Source organism: Eutrigla gurnardus (genome assembly GCF_963514095.1).
Source record: "Eutrigla gurnardus genome assembly, chromosome: 1".
Classification (NCBI taxonomy): domain Eukaryota; kingdom Metazoa; phylum Chordata; class Actinopteri; order Perciformes; family Triglidae; genus Eutrigla; species Eutrigla gurnardus.
In genome coordinates, this window is record NC_139915.1 from 9,284,343 (window position 1) to 9,304,237 (window position 19,895).

A 19,895-nucleotide genomic window follows, 5' to 3' on the forward strand; every position below is an offset into this window, starting at 1 on the left:
TCACAACCAAGGTAGTAAAAGGTGTTTGTTGCAACAATGGGTGCTCGCATCCAAACTCTGAGGATTCTGATTGTTAAAGAACAGAGAAACCAGGACGGGGATCAGAGACTCTGCCTCTCTCCCGTGTTCTGTTTCCTCTCTGAGTCAGGTCAAACAGAACCAGTGTTTTGGATGGTCTCGCCTCTAATCTGTTAATTCTTTGAGAGGTCGACGACAGAACGAACAACGAGAGCTCGGAGAACTCAAATTCAAACAGCCCGACGTAGTCGCTAACTATAGTAGCTGTCATTGTGTTAACCTTTGACTGCAGGCAGCTCTTGATACGTCGAGATTTGGTTATTAAACTATTGAGTAACATGTGCCGGGTGCAGCCATCAGCTCTCTCTGATCCACTCCAGGGTCTGGATGAAAACAGCAGAGCCAGCTGCACAAACAGCTACCCGGCAGCATGAGCTTTGACGGTGGTTTGATCGTACTGGAAGGGCAGGATGTGCTAAGACACACGGGCTTTTCAGTAAATGAGCTCCTCCACAGGATTGCCACATAGAGGAAGTGCCGCTATGGTGTGATGTAACTTCACCACACAAACTTCTAATCCCGCCGTCGGATCAGAGGCTGCAGACGAGCACACAGTCAAATCTATGTCCTTGTCGTTATCTTTCACCCCCCTGATTAGAGAGGAGCAGATCCTACGGTGGCCGTTGTTTTCTTTAACCTTGAGTGTTTTGCATTGTTCTTGCATGGATGATGATGCTGCTGCTCATGTTTGAAGGGAAAAGCTGGACATTTGGGGAAATATGCGTTCGCTTTCTCTCTCAGAGTTGGATGAGAAAATTAAGAACACTCTCATAGGTGAGTGTTCAGTTTGAAGCCAGAGCCAGAAGGAGATTCACAACTAGCTTGGCGTATATTATAATATTATAAATAGGAAAAGATAAAAAATAGGTGAACTCAAAATAGGGGGCGCCATCATAAAATCAAAACATAAAATAAAGTCTCGCTAGACCGTTACAGCACAATATTTTCTGTGTTTATTAGAGTCCTGGTAGGCAGATCTTTACGTTTGTGGAGAGCTAAGCTAGCTCTTTCACCCTCAACCAGTCTTTACACTAGGTTAATGGACTCTCTAGCTCTGTTTCTATAGTTAACACTCAAGCAATAACGTAGAATAAGCATATTTCCCAAAGTGTCAAATATTGTTCCCTGAAACATGGCAACACCTGTCTCTCCAGCAAAACATCTGCCTGTTGATGCACCTCTTTTATCCCCAAATGCACTCATTTCCTTTTCAGTCTTCAGAATGACTCTGTTCAATCCAATTTCTCTTTTGTTTTTAATCAAGCCTTGATTCATGTTATTTCCTAATTAATATTTGCATTGTACAGTAGTGGTTGTTTCTCTCTACACGTTGCATATTGGAGCATGAGTAAACAGGAAATGTTTCACGTTATAACAGCCCAGACATGGGGATTTGTTTTTTTCAAAACAAACAATGTCAGTGGAGTGTAAACCTTGATCTTTTCTTTTGAGCAATCAAGTCGCCTTTAGGGGGCTCTTGATGTTGATGTTTTTCTGCTGGTGGCTGATGTTTCTGCAGTAGTGCAGATGGAAATGAAGACTCTGGAGAGCTGGACTTCAGTACCTTATTAAAGAAGAGGTAAGCTACTACAAAGTACTGGTGGTAATTTGCAGACAGAATGTCAGAGTATAAGGGAATATTATTTACCTCCCTTTTATATAATCTATTTCTGTCCCACTCTCATTCTTTCTGGATCGTCCCGCGTCTTCAGAGAGTAAGCTTCTTACTTCTGCATTTGCAAACTAAAAGCTGGAATGATCACTTGACAGCACTTACCTCAAGGAAAATACACAATGACAAATTAGGATGACTCGATGTGTCTATTGTCTCGGTAATCAGAAAATTAAAGGTGGTTTGGCAACATTTTGAAACCTTCAAGTGATTTAATTTATCTGTTAACAAACAACTTACAACCATATTGAAATATACTGTGTACAACATGCAACTATTTAAGTCCTGACGTTCCACCCTATGGACATCTAGTCACCCTATCTTGTCTCACTTTTACTACTCATCCCACTGGAGATTATTAACCCTCATCACTACTTTTGCACTCTTCTTCTTTGCCTTCTCACTACTTACTTCAATAACTCACGCTGTTTTTAGTACCAATCAAGCATCTGGTTTGTATGTTTTTCTCCCCCCTACAATCCCCCCCTACAATGCCGGGAGGTTTCTTCCGGCATTATGAGCCCTCTTTTGTGACACTTTTTCTCCAGCATTCACTCAGAAACACAAGTCACTCCTCCCAACACATCACACACTATCATCAGACACTCGTTGCTCTCCGTGCACAAGACAATTGGACACCATATGAAATTCCAAACCCAAAAAATGATTAAGTCCCTGCAGTTTAACAATATGTATTTGGTTTTAAAGGCCTGTTTCTAATATGCTGATTGTGTTGCTGTTGAAATGCTGTGTTCTAATGTTTGTGGTCTGTTTTGCCATGATTACCTCTCGGGTTCCTTTGAATGAGCAGCAGTTTCTTAAAATCCTCAAATCGGTAAGAAAGTGCTGGCATGCTGTCTGTCTGTGTATCACTGGAAATCTTTGTTTTGCATTCAGTTTTATTTATTAACTACAGTAGAAAACACATGCAACATACATACCCTGAGTGTGTAAAAATAATGAGAGCCAATAATATGACATCTGTCTGGTGATTGGCTGAGATAGAAAAGCAGCTGAGGGCACCTAGTGGACAGGTGAGGTAAAGACAGCCCAGAGAAACAGGGAGAGGAGGGGCGGTGGTTTTTAGTTCATGTATTTCATCCATATTTTAGACTAAATGCAGATTATATTTGCCAGCGTACAGCTGGGCCATATAGAATACATAAATAGATCATTAGAACATGTACTCAAATTAATTAACAAAAGGTTCATAATTGCTTTCTTAGTTGTCATTTTGTATCTATCAATATTTTAACCTCACAAGAAATTTTTGTTTTGTATAGAAAACATTTGTTAACATCTTCATTACTATTTTTTGTGCTGTAAATTAGTAAACATTGTATGACGTTGACTTATCATCAGTTGCTTGTTAGTTATTCATTTACAGTTAATTGTGAATTAATTCATGAACGCCCTGCTGACTGATGCTAACATGCGCGTGTTTGTGTATCAGAGCCGTGCAGGTGAGCTCGCAGCCCGACGTGGACATCTGGGAAGTTCTCAGCCATGCTCCGTCTTCAGAATATGAGAAGATCGCTTTTCAGCACGGCATCACTGACCTGAGAGGCATGCTCAAGAGACTGAAGAAGATGAAGAAGGAGGAGAAGAAGAGTGCAGGTTTGTGCAGAGTTCATAGCTGATCTATTTATTGCCAATTTTTTTGATTTTAATATGATTTTTGTCTACTTTCTCTGAAAATAAGCTTTCCTCAAAAAGTTGGATCCTGCTTACCAAGTGGCAAAGGGACATAAGATCAAGTTGGCCATCGAGGTCGCCAACGCAGATGCTGATGTGAAATGGCTGAAGAACGGACAAGAAATCCAACCCACTGGGAGGTTAGAATGTAGAGAGGAGATGGAAACTATTCACCTCAAACATTCAAACAAATTCAGCAGCAATCCTTGATTATGTTTGTGAAAATGCTTTGAACATTTCATTCTCTCTATTTCTCCTGTTCCTCTGCAACATCAATACATGGATGAACGTCATTACATCCCTAGCAAGTAGGTTTCAAAGAGCAATTAAATATGTTTCCGATTTTACGGAACGACTCTATATCTTTCATCGACTAAGTATGAGCAGTGTGTAAAACTCCCTGGTCTTTGTAAAGGTACATATTTGAGAGTGTCGGCAACATGCGCTACCTCACCATCAACCACTGCTCCTTGGCCGACGATGCAGCCTACTGCTGCGTGGTGGGAGAGGAGAAGTGCACCACTGAGCTCTTCGTTAAAGGTATACGACATATTGAGTCCAGAACACATACATTTGTTAAGAGCCGCGGTTCGACCTCTCATTCTTCTCCGTTTTCTGCAGAGCCTCCTGTCACGATTGTGAAGAACCTGGAGGATCAGATGGTCATGAAGGGCCAGCGGGTGGAGCTGGAGTGTGAAGTCTCTGAGGAGGGAGCCAACGTGAAATGGTTTGATATCCTCCTTTCTGCTGGATTTACATTTCCATGCTATTGAATCATAAATCCTAAAGGTAAACGTGTTGTTGCTGACAATCTACAAAAGATATAGACAGACACAGATATCAAACCGGTGAGTCCTGGTTGGATTGATAAACACATGTTGCCAGTTTAACTGTCACTAATTGAACCTTTCTTTGAATCCAAACCACATTTCAGTCAGTTTTTACACGGCGTCCGTTTCTTCGACACCCAGCAGATGGCATTTGAGTTTGTCATGTCCACAGAAAGAGCCCTGTCTCTGTGACGAACTGCATGCTGTCAATTATCACCTCAATGAAAAGGTCACATCGGTGTTTTACTACTACGTGTCCCATGTGACCTTTATCATGGAGGAAGGAGAACGCTGCTGCAGATGCGTATGGGCGTTTACTTGACTTGCAAATTATTCAAAAGTAATTATAACTATTACAGAAACCAAACATCAATATATGTGGTAAAATAAATAATACGATTAATGATACAACTGGGTCTGAAGTATACTGAAGTGTATTAAAATCATGTTTCTAGGTCCATATTTTGGAGCTCATAAAAGTAGCAACTTCATGAGTTCATAGAGTTTGATCTAAATCGTGACTCATAATCAGAATAACATTGGTTGCTGTGCATCTGTGTGCAGGGAGAAAGACGGTGTGGAACTGACAAGAGACGAGTCGTTCAAGTATCGCTTCAAGAAGGACGGCTGCAAACACGTCCTGATCATTAATGAGGCCACGAAGGAGGACTGCGGCCACTACAAGGTTAAAACCAACGGTGGCGAGTCCGTGGCTGAACTCATGGTGCAGGGTGAGTGTCCGAGTACAGTATGCGCCACTTTTGTCAGCGAAGCACGCTTCAAGTGTACATTCTCAATACCCCCAATAGTCCTGCCACTCCTGGCATGCCGTCTATCTTTGGGCTGGGGTGGCTGTTGCCATTTGCCCGCATTATTCTGCCAAGGTTACTGCTACGAAGTCCACATGCCAGCTAAAGTTAGAAGACGTAGACCATATTTCACCTGAAGGGCACAGGTCTGTGTGAGTGACCTTGTTTCTCTCTCTGGTCCTTGTTTCCTGTGTTGTTGTTTCTTGTCTTGGTTTAATATCACAATAGGCTAAAGAGATGCTATATCACCATGTTCAATCAGACAAATAAAGCCTAACATCTCAATGGTTTGTATTAAGAAAAACACCAAACACTTGTCATACTACACTTTTCTGATAAACAGCTGCAACAACCTTATCTTTTATTATTACAAATCTTCAATATTCTCTGAGAGAATAAAGAGTAAAATCTTTATTCGACATAAAAAGTAAGTTGTGGTATTAAAGTATGTTTTATTACTAGATGATAGAATTGCCTCTAGTTCCAAGTCACAACAACCTGATGATGCTGATGAAAGATCTGCACTGAGCACCTCAGAGTTTTGTAAGTCTGTCTCTTACATAGTACCCAGCATTTTTTTTCTTCTTTTTAATAATATGATGGAAATTTAGTGCACATGAGACTTGGCATGTTTTGCAGGTGACGGTTTAAGGTGGATAAATATGCTTGATTTCAATCCACAGGTGATCTAAAAATGATGGATGGGGACGGTTCAAACTCATCCGTACATGGACGTAGGCAAAAATATAAAACCCCAGCTGGTTTCACCCTTTTTTCCCCTCCACCCAGTAACCATTTCATCATAGATCACAGTGCCATTAGTTCAGAGAGCAGACTTATTCATTATGACACCCCCTCTCCCTGCAGAAAAACATCACGTGACAGCCATGTGTTTGACTATAATTTGACCTTTCCTTGCGGAAGCTATAATTTAGATTGAATATATATGATTTCACTTTTGCATATATATTCATGTGTGATATCCAGTATATGTGTGTGTGTGTGTGTGTGTGTGTGTGTTTGTGTGTGTGTCCCATAGCAAATCTCCTATTATAGCGCCATTCCCACGTAATTTCTCGTCCCCGCAGCGAGCTGACGTGAAACTCCTGTAACCTTTACGCGGTGCGAGTTATCGCGCCCAGAGAACAATTTCTTTGGGATAACTTTAATAACTTCCGTGTACATTATTTCCTGTGATGTACAGTAATAGCCTCCTTCATCTGGTCTTCATATCCTCCCACTTCATTGTCTACCCTAAATCCAATTAACTATTCTCCTCGCGCCCGTTGCTAAGATACTACACACAAAGGCGCACGTAATGAACAGCCAAGGCCCGAACGCGTTATTGCCATAATATCCTCACATACAATAGTTGCACATCATCATATTGTCACCACACATCATCATCTTATTGCATCTCCGTTCTCGTAGAGTAACACCTCCTCTCAAGTCTGAAGGCCTCAATCGTTTGCATCACCTGAACTCTGAGCCTGTGTTTTTCTGCCCGTGTAGAGAAAGACCTGGAGGTCTACCAGAGCATCGCAGACCTCACAGTGAAGGCAAAGGACCAGGCCATGTTTAAGTGCGAGGTGTCGGATGAGAACGTGAGGGGGACCTGGTACAAGGACGGTGCAGAAGTCAAGCCAGACGCCAGAATAAATATCACCCATTTCGGCAGGTGAGGAGGCATTTACACAGACGCTACATACGTGCATAAATGCCGTGACACCGTGACCCGAACTAAACCATTTCTTTTTTAAGGAACCACAAACTAACCATCGATGAGGTCAAACCAGAGGATGAAGGAGACTACACTTTCGTGCCTGATGGCCATGCTTTCAACCTTTCTGCTAAACTCAATTTCCTGGGTGATATTGACGCTTTTGCTTTTCTACTTCAAAATAAACGTCCTCAAGAGTTTCACAAGCTTCATTTTACATCAACGATGTCTCACCCTCTCCTTTTCTCGTTTTCCTAGAGGTGAAGATTGATTACGTGCCGCGCCAAGGTACCGCAGACTTATTCCCTTGTAGTAAACGCAGAGATCGATGCAAAGGTCTGTTCGTTTGAACGATCTCTCCTTCCCTCTATAAGATCCTCCAAAGATCCACCTGGACTGTATGGGTCGCACTGCCGAGTCGACCATCGTGGTGGTGGCCGGCAACAAACTGCGTCTGGATGTTCCCATCACCGGAGACCCCGCTCCAACGGTGATCTGGACCAAAGGAGAGAAGGTAAAAAAGACACATAGATTGGGTTATTAATCAGCGACACACCCACCGTCTGTCCAGAGCACAGTAAGTATGGTCGGAAACCTGAGCTGAGAAAACAAACCTTAAATCACACTAATATAATAAAGCTGAAGAACTCTATTTTTCAAGTCTTTTTTGAGTGGCACAGGTTAGCTCAAGACACACCGATGTTGTGACAGCTACTGCGTTCCTCCCTTGCTAATAAATGTGGCTGGAATACTAAGATTGCTTACAGCTTAATTCAAGGACGCCAACCTGCGAGCTGTTTCTCTGAGTTGACGAGAACCAGAGGGTTTACGTACACTCCCTTAGGCTTTTACCGCTTTGCTCTGCTCAAATGTAGGCTAGTTCTGTAAAACCTGACGGAGAAGAGAAAGAAGGGCCGACGTCCTCTTGGACCCTGAAGGATGGGGAAGTAAGTATGCACGTCCCATGTGAATATATGCCTGTTTTGACAATAAGCTAACCACTTCTTGGTCCTTGACACTAAAGTAAACACCCGGCTCCCCCTGTAGTCTGTTAGATGTCCAAATAGAGTCAGTGGTCTGTGTGCGTTTCGCCTTTTGTAAACTCACAATTGCATTATTACTTAAGTTCAAGACACAACAGGATTGATCTTGCAGCTATAGGGTCGCCCATAAATTTGGAATAATTTGCAAATGTCTTGTCTCTTATCGCGCCAAACAAATGTTATGCATGAATTCCATTCACCTGGGCACTTTTGACACATATTGTTATCATTGCACCTGGTCAAAAGTGATAACTGATGCATTTAACTATGAATAAACGGAGGATTGTGTCAAACTAAATAATCCAAATTTATGGGCAACAGTGTATTTGATGTAACAGCAGTAACAATGACAAACAGAAGCAGACAAATGAAATGAAAAGCCGTTTCTGTGGTGGCTCGATGTAAATGGTAAAAACCTATATGTGGTCAGTATCCGCCGGTGCCGATAAGGTAAGAGCATGCCCTGAGACTTCCTGAATACAGACACAGGTGGGCAGAAATTACAGTGATGATGATGCTTTAATGATTTACTGAAGTACATTGTAATATAACCAAATAAAGTAACATGATAACTAATTTTGTGCAAAATGACTTTACATTTTGGGACGGTATGATCAAACAGCTTTAGTACGATGTGTTCTGTAAACTACTGCAGGTATTTTCCTCTACATGTTTTGAAGAGCATGATTTCCACTTCAAAAAACTTGATGTTGGAAAAGTGCCAAAAGTCTCTCCAAATGTGACATGATGTTAATACACTGAATGCACCGTGCGAGCATCTTCACCTGGAGAATGTGCAAAGCAACGATGGATCAGTCTAAAGTGAGGGTCGATTAAGTGATTCTGCTCTGGTTGTCGTTGTGTGCTGAAGGTGGTCTCCGAGGGAGACGGCAGGGTCCATGTGGAAACCACCACGGGACACTGTATCTTCACCATTGAGGGGGCCGAGAGGCAGGACGAGGGGATCTACTCTGTTGTGGTCCGAAACCCCGCTGGGGAGGACACTGCGGATATCAATGTGAAAGTCGTGGGTAAGACGGCACTTCCCCATTGATTAAAAAAAACAATAAAAAAAAACAAGTGTTCTTAACACTGCCAATTGTAGTCATGCCACATAGTAATCAAGCGACTTATATTCGATAAGCTTGTAATTGATTTGTTTTAACTACTGTGAATCTGTCAGTTCATCACATGCACATGTAAATATACATTTTTTGTAATTTTTTTTAACACATGAGACATGTTTTCCCTCCCAGATGTTCCAGATCCTCCCCAGGCTCCCAGAATCCTCAGCGTGGGAGAGGACTCCTGTGTGGTCCAGTGGGACCCCCCTCTGTTCGATGGTGGAAAGCCGATTATTGGTAAAACACGTCAAAACATACAAAAGTCTTCTTCGTCATCGCCGCGACAAGCCCAGTCGCTGACAACATTCTGATTCTCAGGCTACGTGCTGGAGAGGAAGAAGAAGAAGAGCTACCGCTGGATGAGACTGAACTTTGACCCTTATCATGAAACAACCTATGAAGCCAAGCGGATGATTGAAGGAGTGGAGTACGAGATGCGAGTCTACGCCGTCAACGGCATCGGCATGTCTCGCCACAGTCCGGCCTCGCAGCCTTTCGTGCCAGTCGGTGAGTTTTTGCCAACAGGTGGTACGCTCCTCTCCCACTCGGTGCAGTCAGCGGATCATGACATGTCTTTCTCTTGGTGACTCCGGGGTTGTGTCATGCCCGGTTTGCTTAGACTAGGGTTTCACTCTGGTCACGGGGGTCCTGCTGATTTGTGGTCGTGACAGGACGGGGTCATGTCTGCTGTATGTTTGTCGTAATCCAAGAAGACGATGGATTGTCCGTGGAACGAAAATATGTTGCACACATGCGATCATATGATGCACATGATTCACTGGTCATTTCTGAGTCACGTCAGTCATGAGGGTGTCTGTCATTTGCACGTCTGTTAAATCACCACATGAAGCAGTGGATGAGGAAGGAACAGATCAAAGTCGCGTGTTGCTTGTTGAAGAAGGGTCACTGTGACTCAGGAAGAGCGGGGTCAGTGATTCGATCCTCGGCTCCTCCTGTCTGCATGACAACGTGTCCTTTGGCAAGGCGAAGCTAATTTTAATTGTATAGCACCTTTCAACAACAAGGTAATAATTCAAAGTGATTTGCATAAAACATTAGAACGCATCTAAAAAACAATTTTTAAAAAATAAAAAAGCAAGCAAAAAAAAAAAGACACTGAACCTCTGGTGGTCCTGATGGTTGAAGCATTTTATTTTTTTAATCATCAAAATCGAAAACCAGAGATATCATGTTTTTCATTCCATGCTTTTTTCTTTGTTGTCAAAAATCTGGTGCCTTCATTACCCACGATGCAACACGATCTCAGAGAGTTCAGTTTCAAGTGTGGCATCAGGAGGACACTTCTTTCTAAGTCCACATCACCAGACTTCAACGCCGTTCCCTCTGGAGTTGCAAAAGGTTTTTTATACGGCTTTCTTCCCCCATTTGCAGTACAACTCCACAAGACCTGTGAACAGGCTTTGATGTGTAAAGTCGAGATTCCCTTTAAGTACCTTGTGCACTGTCCACTAGCATCAGGGTTGGAACGTGTGAAGGACGCCCCTAGATACTGTGAAAGCACTTCATAAAAGCAGTGCATGCAGCTCGTAGATCCTTTCCTCTCTAGCACGCATTCACAGCATGGCTTCCATGTAAAGGCTGGACATCCCTGGACCAATATTACATTACCCACGTCACATGACCACATGCAATTTATTTTTCTGAAAGGTGATCAAGTTCTTAAATAAATCAAAGCACACACACACGCAGTCGTGATGAAGCAGACTCTTAAAAGATAATACCTCAAGGTATTTAATAAACTTGAATTGTTGCTCATTTAGTCATAAATTATTGTTCAGGAGAAATAAAAAAGATTTGAAGTGACATTTTCAAGGGCTTTCAATGAGGAGTTTACATTTTTGTCACTACTGGATCACAAAGTCAGGCTCTACTGTACTCCTGTGTTTAAGCTCTGCCTATTAGGCAAAGGCTCAGGGTTGGATTGTCTCCTCGTCCATCCCTGATTCTTTAACGACCATCTCATTCTCCACTTGTTGATTTAAGAGAGAGCATCATTGTGTCCAGATGGCCACTTGCTTGTAAGACAGCTGATTAGGAAACTATCCATGGCATCTCTCTCTATAAATAATGGCCTGGAAGCGAAGCCGGCTCTGCTCGGACCAGCTGCTTAACACAGAGCTGTTCAGGCTACTGTGGAGGCTACTCCAGAGGAAGGATTGTTGTCACCGCAGCGAATGTGTGTGAGGGAGAGAGGGAGAGAGAATTAGAGCGTAGGTTAGAGCAAGGCATCCGGTAGAAGGTGGACAAGTACCGGCATCAGCTTCAATCAGCTGCAGGACTGCTGCTACACTGAAAAAGGATGACAAAGCCCAAACTTCCAAAGACGGCTGAGAAGAAGCCGGTGGAAGAAGAAAAACCTGTAGAGGAAGGGAAACATGCTCCAGCAGAGTCACCAGCTGAGGTGGAAGCAGGCAAACCTGAGACGAAGACACCTCCACCTGCTGTGGTAGAGCAGGAACCAGAAGCCAGGAGCGAACCGCCACCAGCAGCTGCCCCTGCAGAGGCAACACCCGGTGGGGGAGATGGAGCTCCAGCTGAGAATGAGACACCCCCAGCAGAGGATGTACCCCCAACAGAAGGTGGTCCCCCGGCAGAGGTGACCCCTGTGGAGCCTGGTCCTGCTGCTGAACCAGAGCCAGAGCCGCAACCTGTTGGCAGTAGGCATTATTCCTTTTGAGATTTTGCAAAACCATGTAGGTTTTTAGAAATAGAAAATTAATTTTGTTGATATACAGTATGTATGACAGCAATGACAAAATTGGCTGCAAAGCAGCTCATTTTTCATGTGTGTACATATTTGAATATTCGTCACACTGCTGATGATTTGCTTTTAAAAACACATCTGAACGAGATTTTTTTTTGCCCTGCACTCTGCACCTTTTGTCTGAGCTAATTTTGGAATAATCCCTGCTGCTGTGACTTTCTACAAACCCTTGACCTCTGTCAGGTGTTTCCATCACTTGCTTGCACTGAATACTTAGCCTGTGTCCTGTGGCGCGGGGTCCTAGCCTCAGTGACGTCAAGACCACCACTAAAATTCATCACCTTTCAGACAGATCACATTTGTTGTGCAACAGCATGAAAAGTGTGGTTGACTAATTATGATCTTGGAACAATAAAGAGTTCCAGTCGTGTCGCTCCAAAAGGTCCTACTTCCAGTATTGGCAGCTGATATTGTATATTCAGGGTGTCTTGGCGGCGTAGGGATCTACTTGCTGGTGGAGGTCACTGCTCCAGCTGCTAATGCAGCCATTTAATTCATTGTGTTTGACATAATGTATCAGCAGTGATAATCAATGTGTCATCGGAAATCATTCTGTATAATTAAAAACGGCTTAATTAGTTTCTCTTTAGAGTCACATAAAAAATATGAATGGACTTTAAGGAATCCATGACCATTATTCATCTTTATGAGCAGTCATTTACACATCTTTTATCCCACTCCATCATTTCTCCTGTCAGCTACAGTTTTATGATGGACCCAAAATAAGTAAATAAGAGAAGAGATCCTAAATCTCAATGCTTAACACTGAAATAATAATATTCCTTCATCATTTTTTTTTTTTTTTTTCTTGAAAACAACAATCTCAGCTGACACAGTTGTTTGCTTTTGGCACGTTTGTGGTGAAATCAATGTGTAGTAGCTGATAGACAAAGTATTGTACACACTGCACATTTAAGATTGTGTGGACAGAAACAGTAGACTCCACACACACTCATCCCCTTTTATTGACTTTATTGCATTTTTAGTATTTCTGTCGGTATGTTTAAGGTCAAATGAAATTGAGGAGCCACCACAGATGTCCATGTTTATGCTTCTCATTCCAGGTCAAAACTACTTAATTCAGTTTTTTTTTTAACTTCACATAATTTGCTAGTTCCCGATCAGGCTCATCCACTTGTTCCGTAATTGTGAATTTATTTCAGCAATGCTCTAACTAGCTAACGGAGCCATTTATCTGCCCCCTGCCTCACTCTCAGCCCCCACAAGTGAGCCCACCGGACTCTGCATCGACGACATCAGTGACACTTCCATCTCGCTGAAGTGGCGGCCGCCTGAGAGGATCGGCTCGGCTGAACTCGAGGGTTACGGGGTTGAGTACTGCAAGGAGGGCAGTAAGTGCTGGAGCCAACCGCCTGCATGCTTGTGATAAGGAGCATTTTTTTTATGGAGTATATCATCAAAGTTAAATTCGCCAATCGCTTTCCCACAGTGAGGAGCAGCAACTGCAGTAGACATATGCAACATCCCCTTTTGCATATGTCTAACTCTATCTCTCTCTTTGTTTCCTGTCTGCTTCTATATTAACAGCTGTGCAAATAATAATAATAATAAACTGGACGATTTGCATTGCTTTACTGTTGTCAGGACAAATTAATTACAAAAAACGTGAACGTTTAGGGTTTAATGTGTTTTTGTCAACATTAATCTTTCTGGAAATAAAGTTGCATCTGAATTTAATTTGCTGTCATAAACTATTTCTTGCTGCGTGTTTCCCGGTTGCAGCGGATGAATGGATGCCAGCCCATGAGGGTCTGACTGACCGGACGTCATTGGTCGTCAAGAATCTCACCACCGGAGACAAGCTGCAGTTCCGTGTGCGGGCCTTCAACATGGCGGGACCCAGCACTCCCGCCAAGCTGGCCCAGCCTGTCACCATCAGAGAGATAATGCGTGAGTATAGAGTCATGACCACTGCTCCTTTAGTTTCAAACAATACACCAATATAGCCATGTTTCTTCGGATTTAAACTCACCCTTCTTCTTCTTTTCTTTCACAGAACGCCCTAAAATTTGGCTCCCGCGAAATCTCCGCCAGACTCTCGTCAAGAAAGTTGGAGACACTGTCAACCTTGTGATTCAATTCCAGGTGCAGTAGACAGTATTCCTTCTGTATTCATCATTCAAACTCCAAGATGCTTTACTGTCTTTATACACACCAGAGTGCAACATAAATCCCTACCAGCAGTGGGGTAAAACATGTTGTTTTTCTGAAGGTAGCGCCAGAGCAAAAGTCATGTTCTTACCTAGCATGCTAACAGGCTAACACAATCCTGCATACCATCATGTAACTGTCAAAAAGTAATTAGTAATTCATTTTTCACTAAAGACAAGACTGCAGCCACGTGTCTACGGCAACGCTTCCTTGAAAAATCATCATCTGAAGTCACTTGTAATGTGTGACACGACACGTAGCATCTCGACGTGAAACCCTTCTCTTGTCTTTTGTCTGCTCGTGCAGGGTAAGCCCAGGCCAAAGGTCACGTGGAGCAAAGACGGCGAGCCTCTGAGCCCCACGTTTGCCAACGTGAGGAACAGCGATGTGGATACGATCCTCTTCATCCGCAAGACGGAGAGAAAACACTCGGGGAAGTACGATCTCCAGGTGCAGATTGAGAATATCCAGGACACAGCGAGTATCACACTGCAGGTTGTTGGTAAGCAGCTGGTTGTGGGTAGATTAAATACAGCATCTGTAGTGGGAGCTTTCTCACAATCCATTTGTTTTCCGAAGATCTCCCGGGGGCCCCTCAGGGACTGAAGATCATGGATATCTGGGGCTTCAATGTGGCCCTGGAGTGGAAGCCCCCGAAGGACGACGGTAACTGTGAAATAACTGGATACACCATTCAGAAGGCTGACAAGAAGACCATGGTGAGACTTAAGCTGAAAACAAGCTTGTGATGTTCATGCGAGGCAGGTATTATGCTAATTAAATCACTTTGCAACGGATAGACAATTAAAAATAAAAAGTGAGGAGACACCTGAAACTGGTCCATTGCAGGCATTTAGCTTTAGCTGCTGACCATCAACTGATCCGCTGTGAAGCCACATTTGCAACATGACTCGACATGAATGAGTGTGTTTGTACGTGTGAGAATGAATGCTGCATGGACACAGAGGGATATTTTAGCCTCCCCTGTGACACATAAACTCTAATCAACCAATGCTGAGTATCTGTGGGCCTGGAGTGATGCATTATGGGCCTGTTGGCAAGACCTCCAACTGGCACCATCCTCCACCCCGAGCTGCCAGGAACCAAGTCAGCCAAGAATGTCCTAATCTTATCCTTGTAGCCTTGACCTGCTCCGGATTGTCCGTAGTGACGCGGGGCCCTTGTTCTCCCGCCCGGCTTGGCTGACGGCTCATGTTTCATTGGATCAAATTTATTTCACGTATATCTTTTTATAGCGAGCTCGGGGCTACTGATTATCATGTTGCCAATAACAATAAACTGTGTACCTGTGAGATGTCACAGATAACAGCTGGTGCAATTTAAACCTGCTCATATCCTATTTCATGCTTGTACCTCAATAAATACTTTTGACCTGAGCACAATTACACAACTCCTTTAGTTTCAGGTAGATTATGAAGGTATTTTGGAATGCGAACCAGTCATATCTGGAGATTATTATTATATGATGTTATTTTTATTGGCAAATTTAATGATGTACATTTATGGCTGAACTTGCCTACAAAATAAGTGAATCATATATTATTAGCACATTTTTTCGATTAGGTTTTTAACATTGTGAGAGAAATGAGTCCCATGATTAGTGCTGTTTTAGTTACATCATCAGGTGTAGATTTCAGGGGTTAATCCAGTCCTCCAACTGCTAGAAAACCCTTCAACTCATACACATGTGATGCTGTTGTAAATGGCTGGGAACCCTCAATCTAACATCCAATCCAAGTGTTCAGTGGGGTTGCGATCTGGTGATGGTGAAGACCAGCGTATGATTCACATCAATATCAATATTTGTACGTCTATATGAAGGAGTGGTTTACGGTCTACGAGCAGTACAGGCGAACCAACTGTGTGGCGTCCGACCTCATCATGGGGAACGAGTACGTCTTCCGAGTCTTTGCCATCAACCTGGTGGGCCTCAGCCTCGAGCCATGCAACACAACAGACAGTGCTTACATCCAGAAAACAGGTGGGCTTTGACTGCACAGACTTAATTAGTGCAAAGCAGTTCTGGTTTTATATCATGGAGAAAAACCTAGTAACCCAATGGTCTGTCCGTCTCTCCCCACAGGTATGGAGTACAAGCCGCCCAGTTACAAGGAACATGACTTCTCACAGGCTCCCAAGTTCACACATCCGCTGGTGAACCGATCTATCATCGCAGGATACAGCACGACCCTCAGCTGCTCAGTCAGAGGCATACCGAAGGTCAGTAGGGTCATCACGTCATATCAAAAAAATCCTACTTGAGGTCCAAATTTCAGCTTTATCCAAAGCTTTCCACTATATAACTTTTAGGACTTTTCCACTGTGTTTGCTTTGAAACCATCCATCCATTTGTCTCTCCTTATCTGGACCCGGGTCACAAAGGTCAGCAGGCTTAGGGGGGCTTTCCAGACGTCCCTCTCCTCAGCAATGCTTTCCAGCTCCTCCTGGGGAACCTTGAGGTGTTCCTAATCTCGATGAGATATATAATATCTCCAACATATTCTAGATCTACCCGGGGGCCTCTTCCCAGATGGACATGCCTAGAAAACCTCTATCAGATGCCTGAACCACCTCAACTCTGGAAAGAGTCCACAGTTCCACAGAATCTCCATCACACCTCTCAGTATCTGAGGTTAACCAATCGACACCCTGGAATAAACTTTAGTTAGGGGGGGGGCATGTGAAGAGGCATGTCAGCCAAGACAGCCTAACAACATTTAGAGCCGTCAGCGCCTCAGGGTGAATCTTATCCATCCGTTGCACCTTACTGGGTTGTGTTCGGGAGTTTGAGAATATGCCCAGTCCAGGCCTGGAGTTCTGCTCCTGTGCTGAATACAGCCTGAGATCTTTCCTTTTTGAGTTGAACTGTTTGCCAGAACTTAATTGAGGCCATCCTTCTCCATAGAACTTCTCCCACACCCTGGTCTTTGCTTTGGCAACTGACGCAGCTACAGTCCTTCTGGCCAAACGGTGCCTGTCTGCCGTTTCTGGAGATCCCTGGGCCAGCCAAGGTCAAAAGGCCTCCTTCTGCAGCTTGACGGCCTGCTTGTAGATATTGATATTGACTGGTTCTTTGGTTACTGCTATGACAGGGCCAATGACCTTCCACCCACAGCACACACACATTCACACACACTCATCTTCTTGCAGACATTTGGGGATTAATTACAAATAATAATCAACCTCTCCTCAGTGAAACAGTATCCACCAGATAACCCCAGCCGTCATACTTACTGGACTAGTAGACTTCACCTGACAAACTGTTTTACTTTGTCCTACCCTGTTAGCCGAAAGTGACCTGGTACAGAAACAAGATGGATATCTCAAATGAAGCCAAGTACCGGATGCTCAGTAAACAAGGTGTTCTGACGCTGGAGATCCGTAAGCCCTGTCCTTTCGATGGAGGAATGTACATGTGCAAAGCTGTCAACGACCGCGGCGAAGACATTGTGGAGTGTAAACTGGAGGTTCGCCGTAAGTATCCTGCTGGGTGGTACAAAGACAGAAATGGGTTTTACGTGTTAAAGGCTGTGACAAAAAATTCATTTTTAATTGAATAATTGTTATTAAACAAATGGACTAAACCCAATCGAAACTGAAATATTAAGCAAATGAAGTGTGAAAGTCAGTAAAAGCAGTAGTGCAGGATGTGCATGGAAATGGCAACGGTGGGTGGATGTGGTAAATGCATAAAAAAAGCGAAACCAGAGTATCATAACTCATAAGACCCAGCAAACAACAGACTCCTAAACTGGAGCTTCACCAAACCAAGCCAAGAGAGGAAGAGAGGCTTCTGAAGCCTGCTGGGCAGCTGATTAGATGGGCGGGGTCAAACAGCCAGACCTGAAATGAGGAAAGACCAACAGGGAGAACGAGACAACAGGCCCCCTGGCCCAGAGCACATAAAACATATTCTAGTGTAAATGAAAGAATATATAGTAAAAATGTTCAACAAGGTTATATTATACGACATATTGTTCTTGTGGTGGAAAGTCTTAAAACAGATTTAACTATGTGACATAGACTTGAGTTTTTGAGAAGTGAGTCATAATACAAGTCAAAAAGTTGTAATAATGTGAGAACTAAGCTTTTCACTGCAGTGTGGCGTCTTTCCTCTGATCACTAAGCTCTGTGTCGTGTGTTTCTTATTAAAAACCTTGGAAAAGCAGCTGTGAGCTGCATTTTATTTGATTTGGTGAAGCTGATATTTGTGTGGACAATAAGTTTACATATTTCAGCCTGATCAAAGTTTTAGTTTTGGTTTTCCCCCTCTGATGAAGAGGAGCACATATCCACTTCCTAAACGTTGTCTCATAGAGTCCCAGGTTTCTGTGCCACACACTCAGAAGGAGATACTGAGCCATTACGTAATTCACAGCAGATTAAAGGGTTTGGGATTTTTTCATTAAATAATTTGACTTTATTTATGAAATTATAATTTCTGCATATGAATGATAAATTATAGTATGACATAAAAGGTACAGTATAGTCTGCCACACAATTGATACTATCATAAAATGTAAAAAAAAAAAAAAAAAAAGGCACAGTATCGGATGTCATGAAAGTCACATTTTTGTATGTCTCAAAAAGAACTTTGTGACATACAAAAATATATGTTTTGGCATATCAAAAAATAAATGTCATGGTATAGTATGTCATTAAAAAGGCAAAAAAACATAAAACAGTTTGGCATAAGAGGCGAAACAATAAATCATAGTATAGTATATTGTTAAAACTCATAATATAGTTTCCCGTACAAAGCTAATACAAATGCATTATTTAGTATGTCATAAAAAAAAATCACAGTTTATTATGGATATTGTAGAATATAGAAAAAATTGTAGTTTTTAAAAAAGTATTGTTGGTCATGGTGAAATATGCTGTAAAAATATAGTCATTGAATTGTCTCATAAACATGTCATAGTACGCCATAAAAAAGTTATAATCTTGATTTATGTTTATTTCCTGGTCTGCAGCTCAAATTGCTAAAGAAGACAAGAAGTAAAGCGGTTGGAGTTGCTGACTAAGGAGAAGAATGTTTTGTCTCACGCATGTTTTTGTTTTGTTTCATGAGAAACTCTTCACCTGCATTACAAACTATGTTCAGTCCACATCTTCGGTTTGTTTTGCACCATTCTCCTCTTCTGAAATCTTCTTGCATCCTGTCATACTCACTGTTGGGATCAAGTGTACCAATTGATTACAGAATTCTTCACATTTCTAAGTGTTAGAAGAAATAGATAATGGTGTCCAGTAAATGTGCATAGTCAAATAATGTGACGATATTTATGAAATTAATTTATGTTGTCTCTTCTTGTTTCAGCTGCTCAAAAGAAATGGATTGTAGTGTTTGGATTTGTTTGTGTGTTTACAAAGGTCAATATAAAAAACAATATGAAAAACCGTGAGTAAGGGATTCCATTTAGTTTAGTTTTTTTTTCAAGTAGTGTCAATCTGATACAATGTAGTAAGTACTGGTGCAAAAAAACAGTTTCTGACATCACATTAGCGTTAGCAGCCATGGTGAGCTATCTTGGTACAGTATGCCATAAAGAGTTATACGATGTCCTATAGAAAAGTCATAGTATATATATCGTAAAAAGTTTATTATGGCATTAAAAAACATACTATATATAAACAGGGTCTCCCATAAAGTCGGAATCATTTACAAATGTCTTGTCTTTTATAGTGGCAAACAAATGTTATGCATGATTTCATTTCACCTTATTGGGACACATAATGTAATCATTGCACATGGTCAAAAGTGATTACTGCTGCATTTAAATAAGAATAAAAGAAGATTGTATCTGAAAACAAAATATTCCAACATTTATAACAGTGTATATAGGTATATAAAGGTATAATCATGTGAATATTATGTCATAAAACAAAGTCATATTATAGTAAGCCATCAGAATGCCATCAAAACTATCACAGTATACTTGC

General features: G+C 42.3%; 1 protein-coding gene across 1 annotated transcript in view; it reads left to right on the forward strand.

The window, feature by feature from the left end:
* The window catches only part of mybpc3 (myosin binding protein C3), a 29,207-nt gene extending 9,677 nt beyond the window's left edge, over positions 1-19,530 (forward strand). Inside the window, exons 8-30 of the mRNA XM_084009261.1 lie at positions 1,598-1,657; positions 2,559-2,585; positions 3,204-3,367; positions 3,453-3,585; positions 3,861-3,985; positions 4,067-4,172; positions 4,840-5,006; positions 6,597-6,762; positions 6,846-6,952; positions 7,063-7,092; positions 7,179-7,318; positions 8,719-8,878; positions 9,104-9,208; positions 9,290-9,478; positions 12,974-13,108; positions 13,500-13,667; positions 13,774-13,862; positions 14,235-14,430; positions 14,508-14,647; positions 15,771-15,930; positions 16,033-16,169; positions 17,237-17,423; positions 18,926-19,530. Coding sequence (XP_083865387.1) covers positions 1,598-1,657; positions 2,559-2,585; positions 3,204-3,367; positions 3,453-3,585; positions 3,861-3,985; positions 4,067-4,172; positions 4,840-5,006; positions 6,597-6,762; positions 6,846-6,952; positions 7,063-7,092; positions 7,179-7,318; positions 8,719-8,878; positions 9,104-9,208; positions 9,290-9,478; positions 12,974-13,108; positions 13,500-13,667; positions 13,774-13,862; positions 14,235-14,430; positions 14,508-14,647; positions 15,771-15,930; positions 16,033-16,169; positions 17,237-17,423; positions 18,926-18,954 — 2,920 coding nt within the window. The 3' untranslated portion in view covers positions 18,955-19,530. The remainder of the gene's footprint in view (positions 1-1,597; positions 1,658-2,558; positions 2,586-3,203; positions 3,368-3,452; positions 3,586-3,860; positions 3,986-4,066; positions 4,173-4,839; positions 5,007-6,596; positions 6,763-6,845; positions 6,953-7,062; positions 7,093-7,178; positions 7,319-8,718; positions 8,879-9,103; positions 9,209-9,289; positions 9,479-12,973; positions 13,109-13,499; positions 13,668-13,773; positions 13,863-14,234; positions 14,431-14,507; positions 14,648-15,770; positions 15,931-16,032; positions 16,170-17,236; positions 17,424-18,925) is intronic.
* Positions 19,531-19,895: the final 365 nt, after the last annotated feature.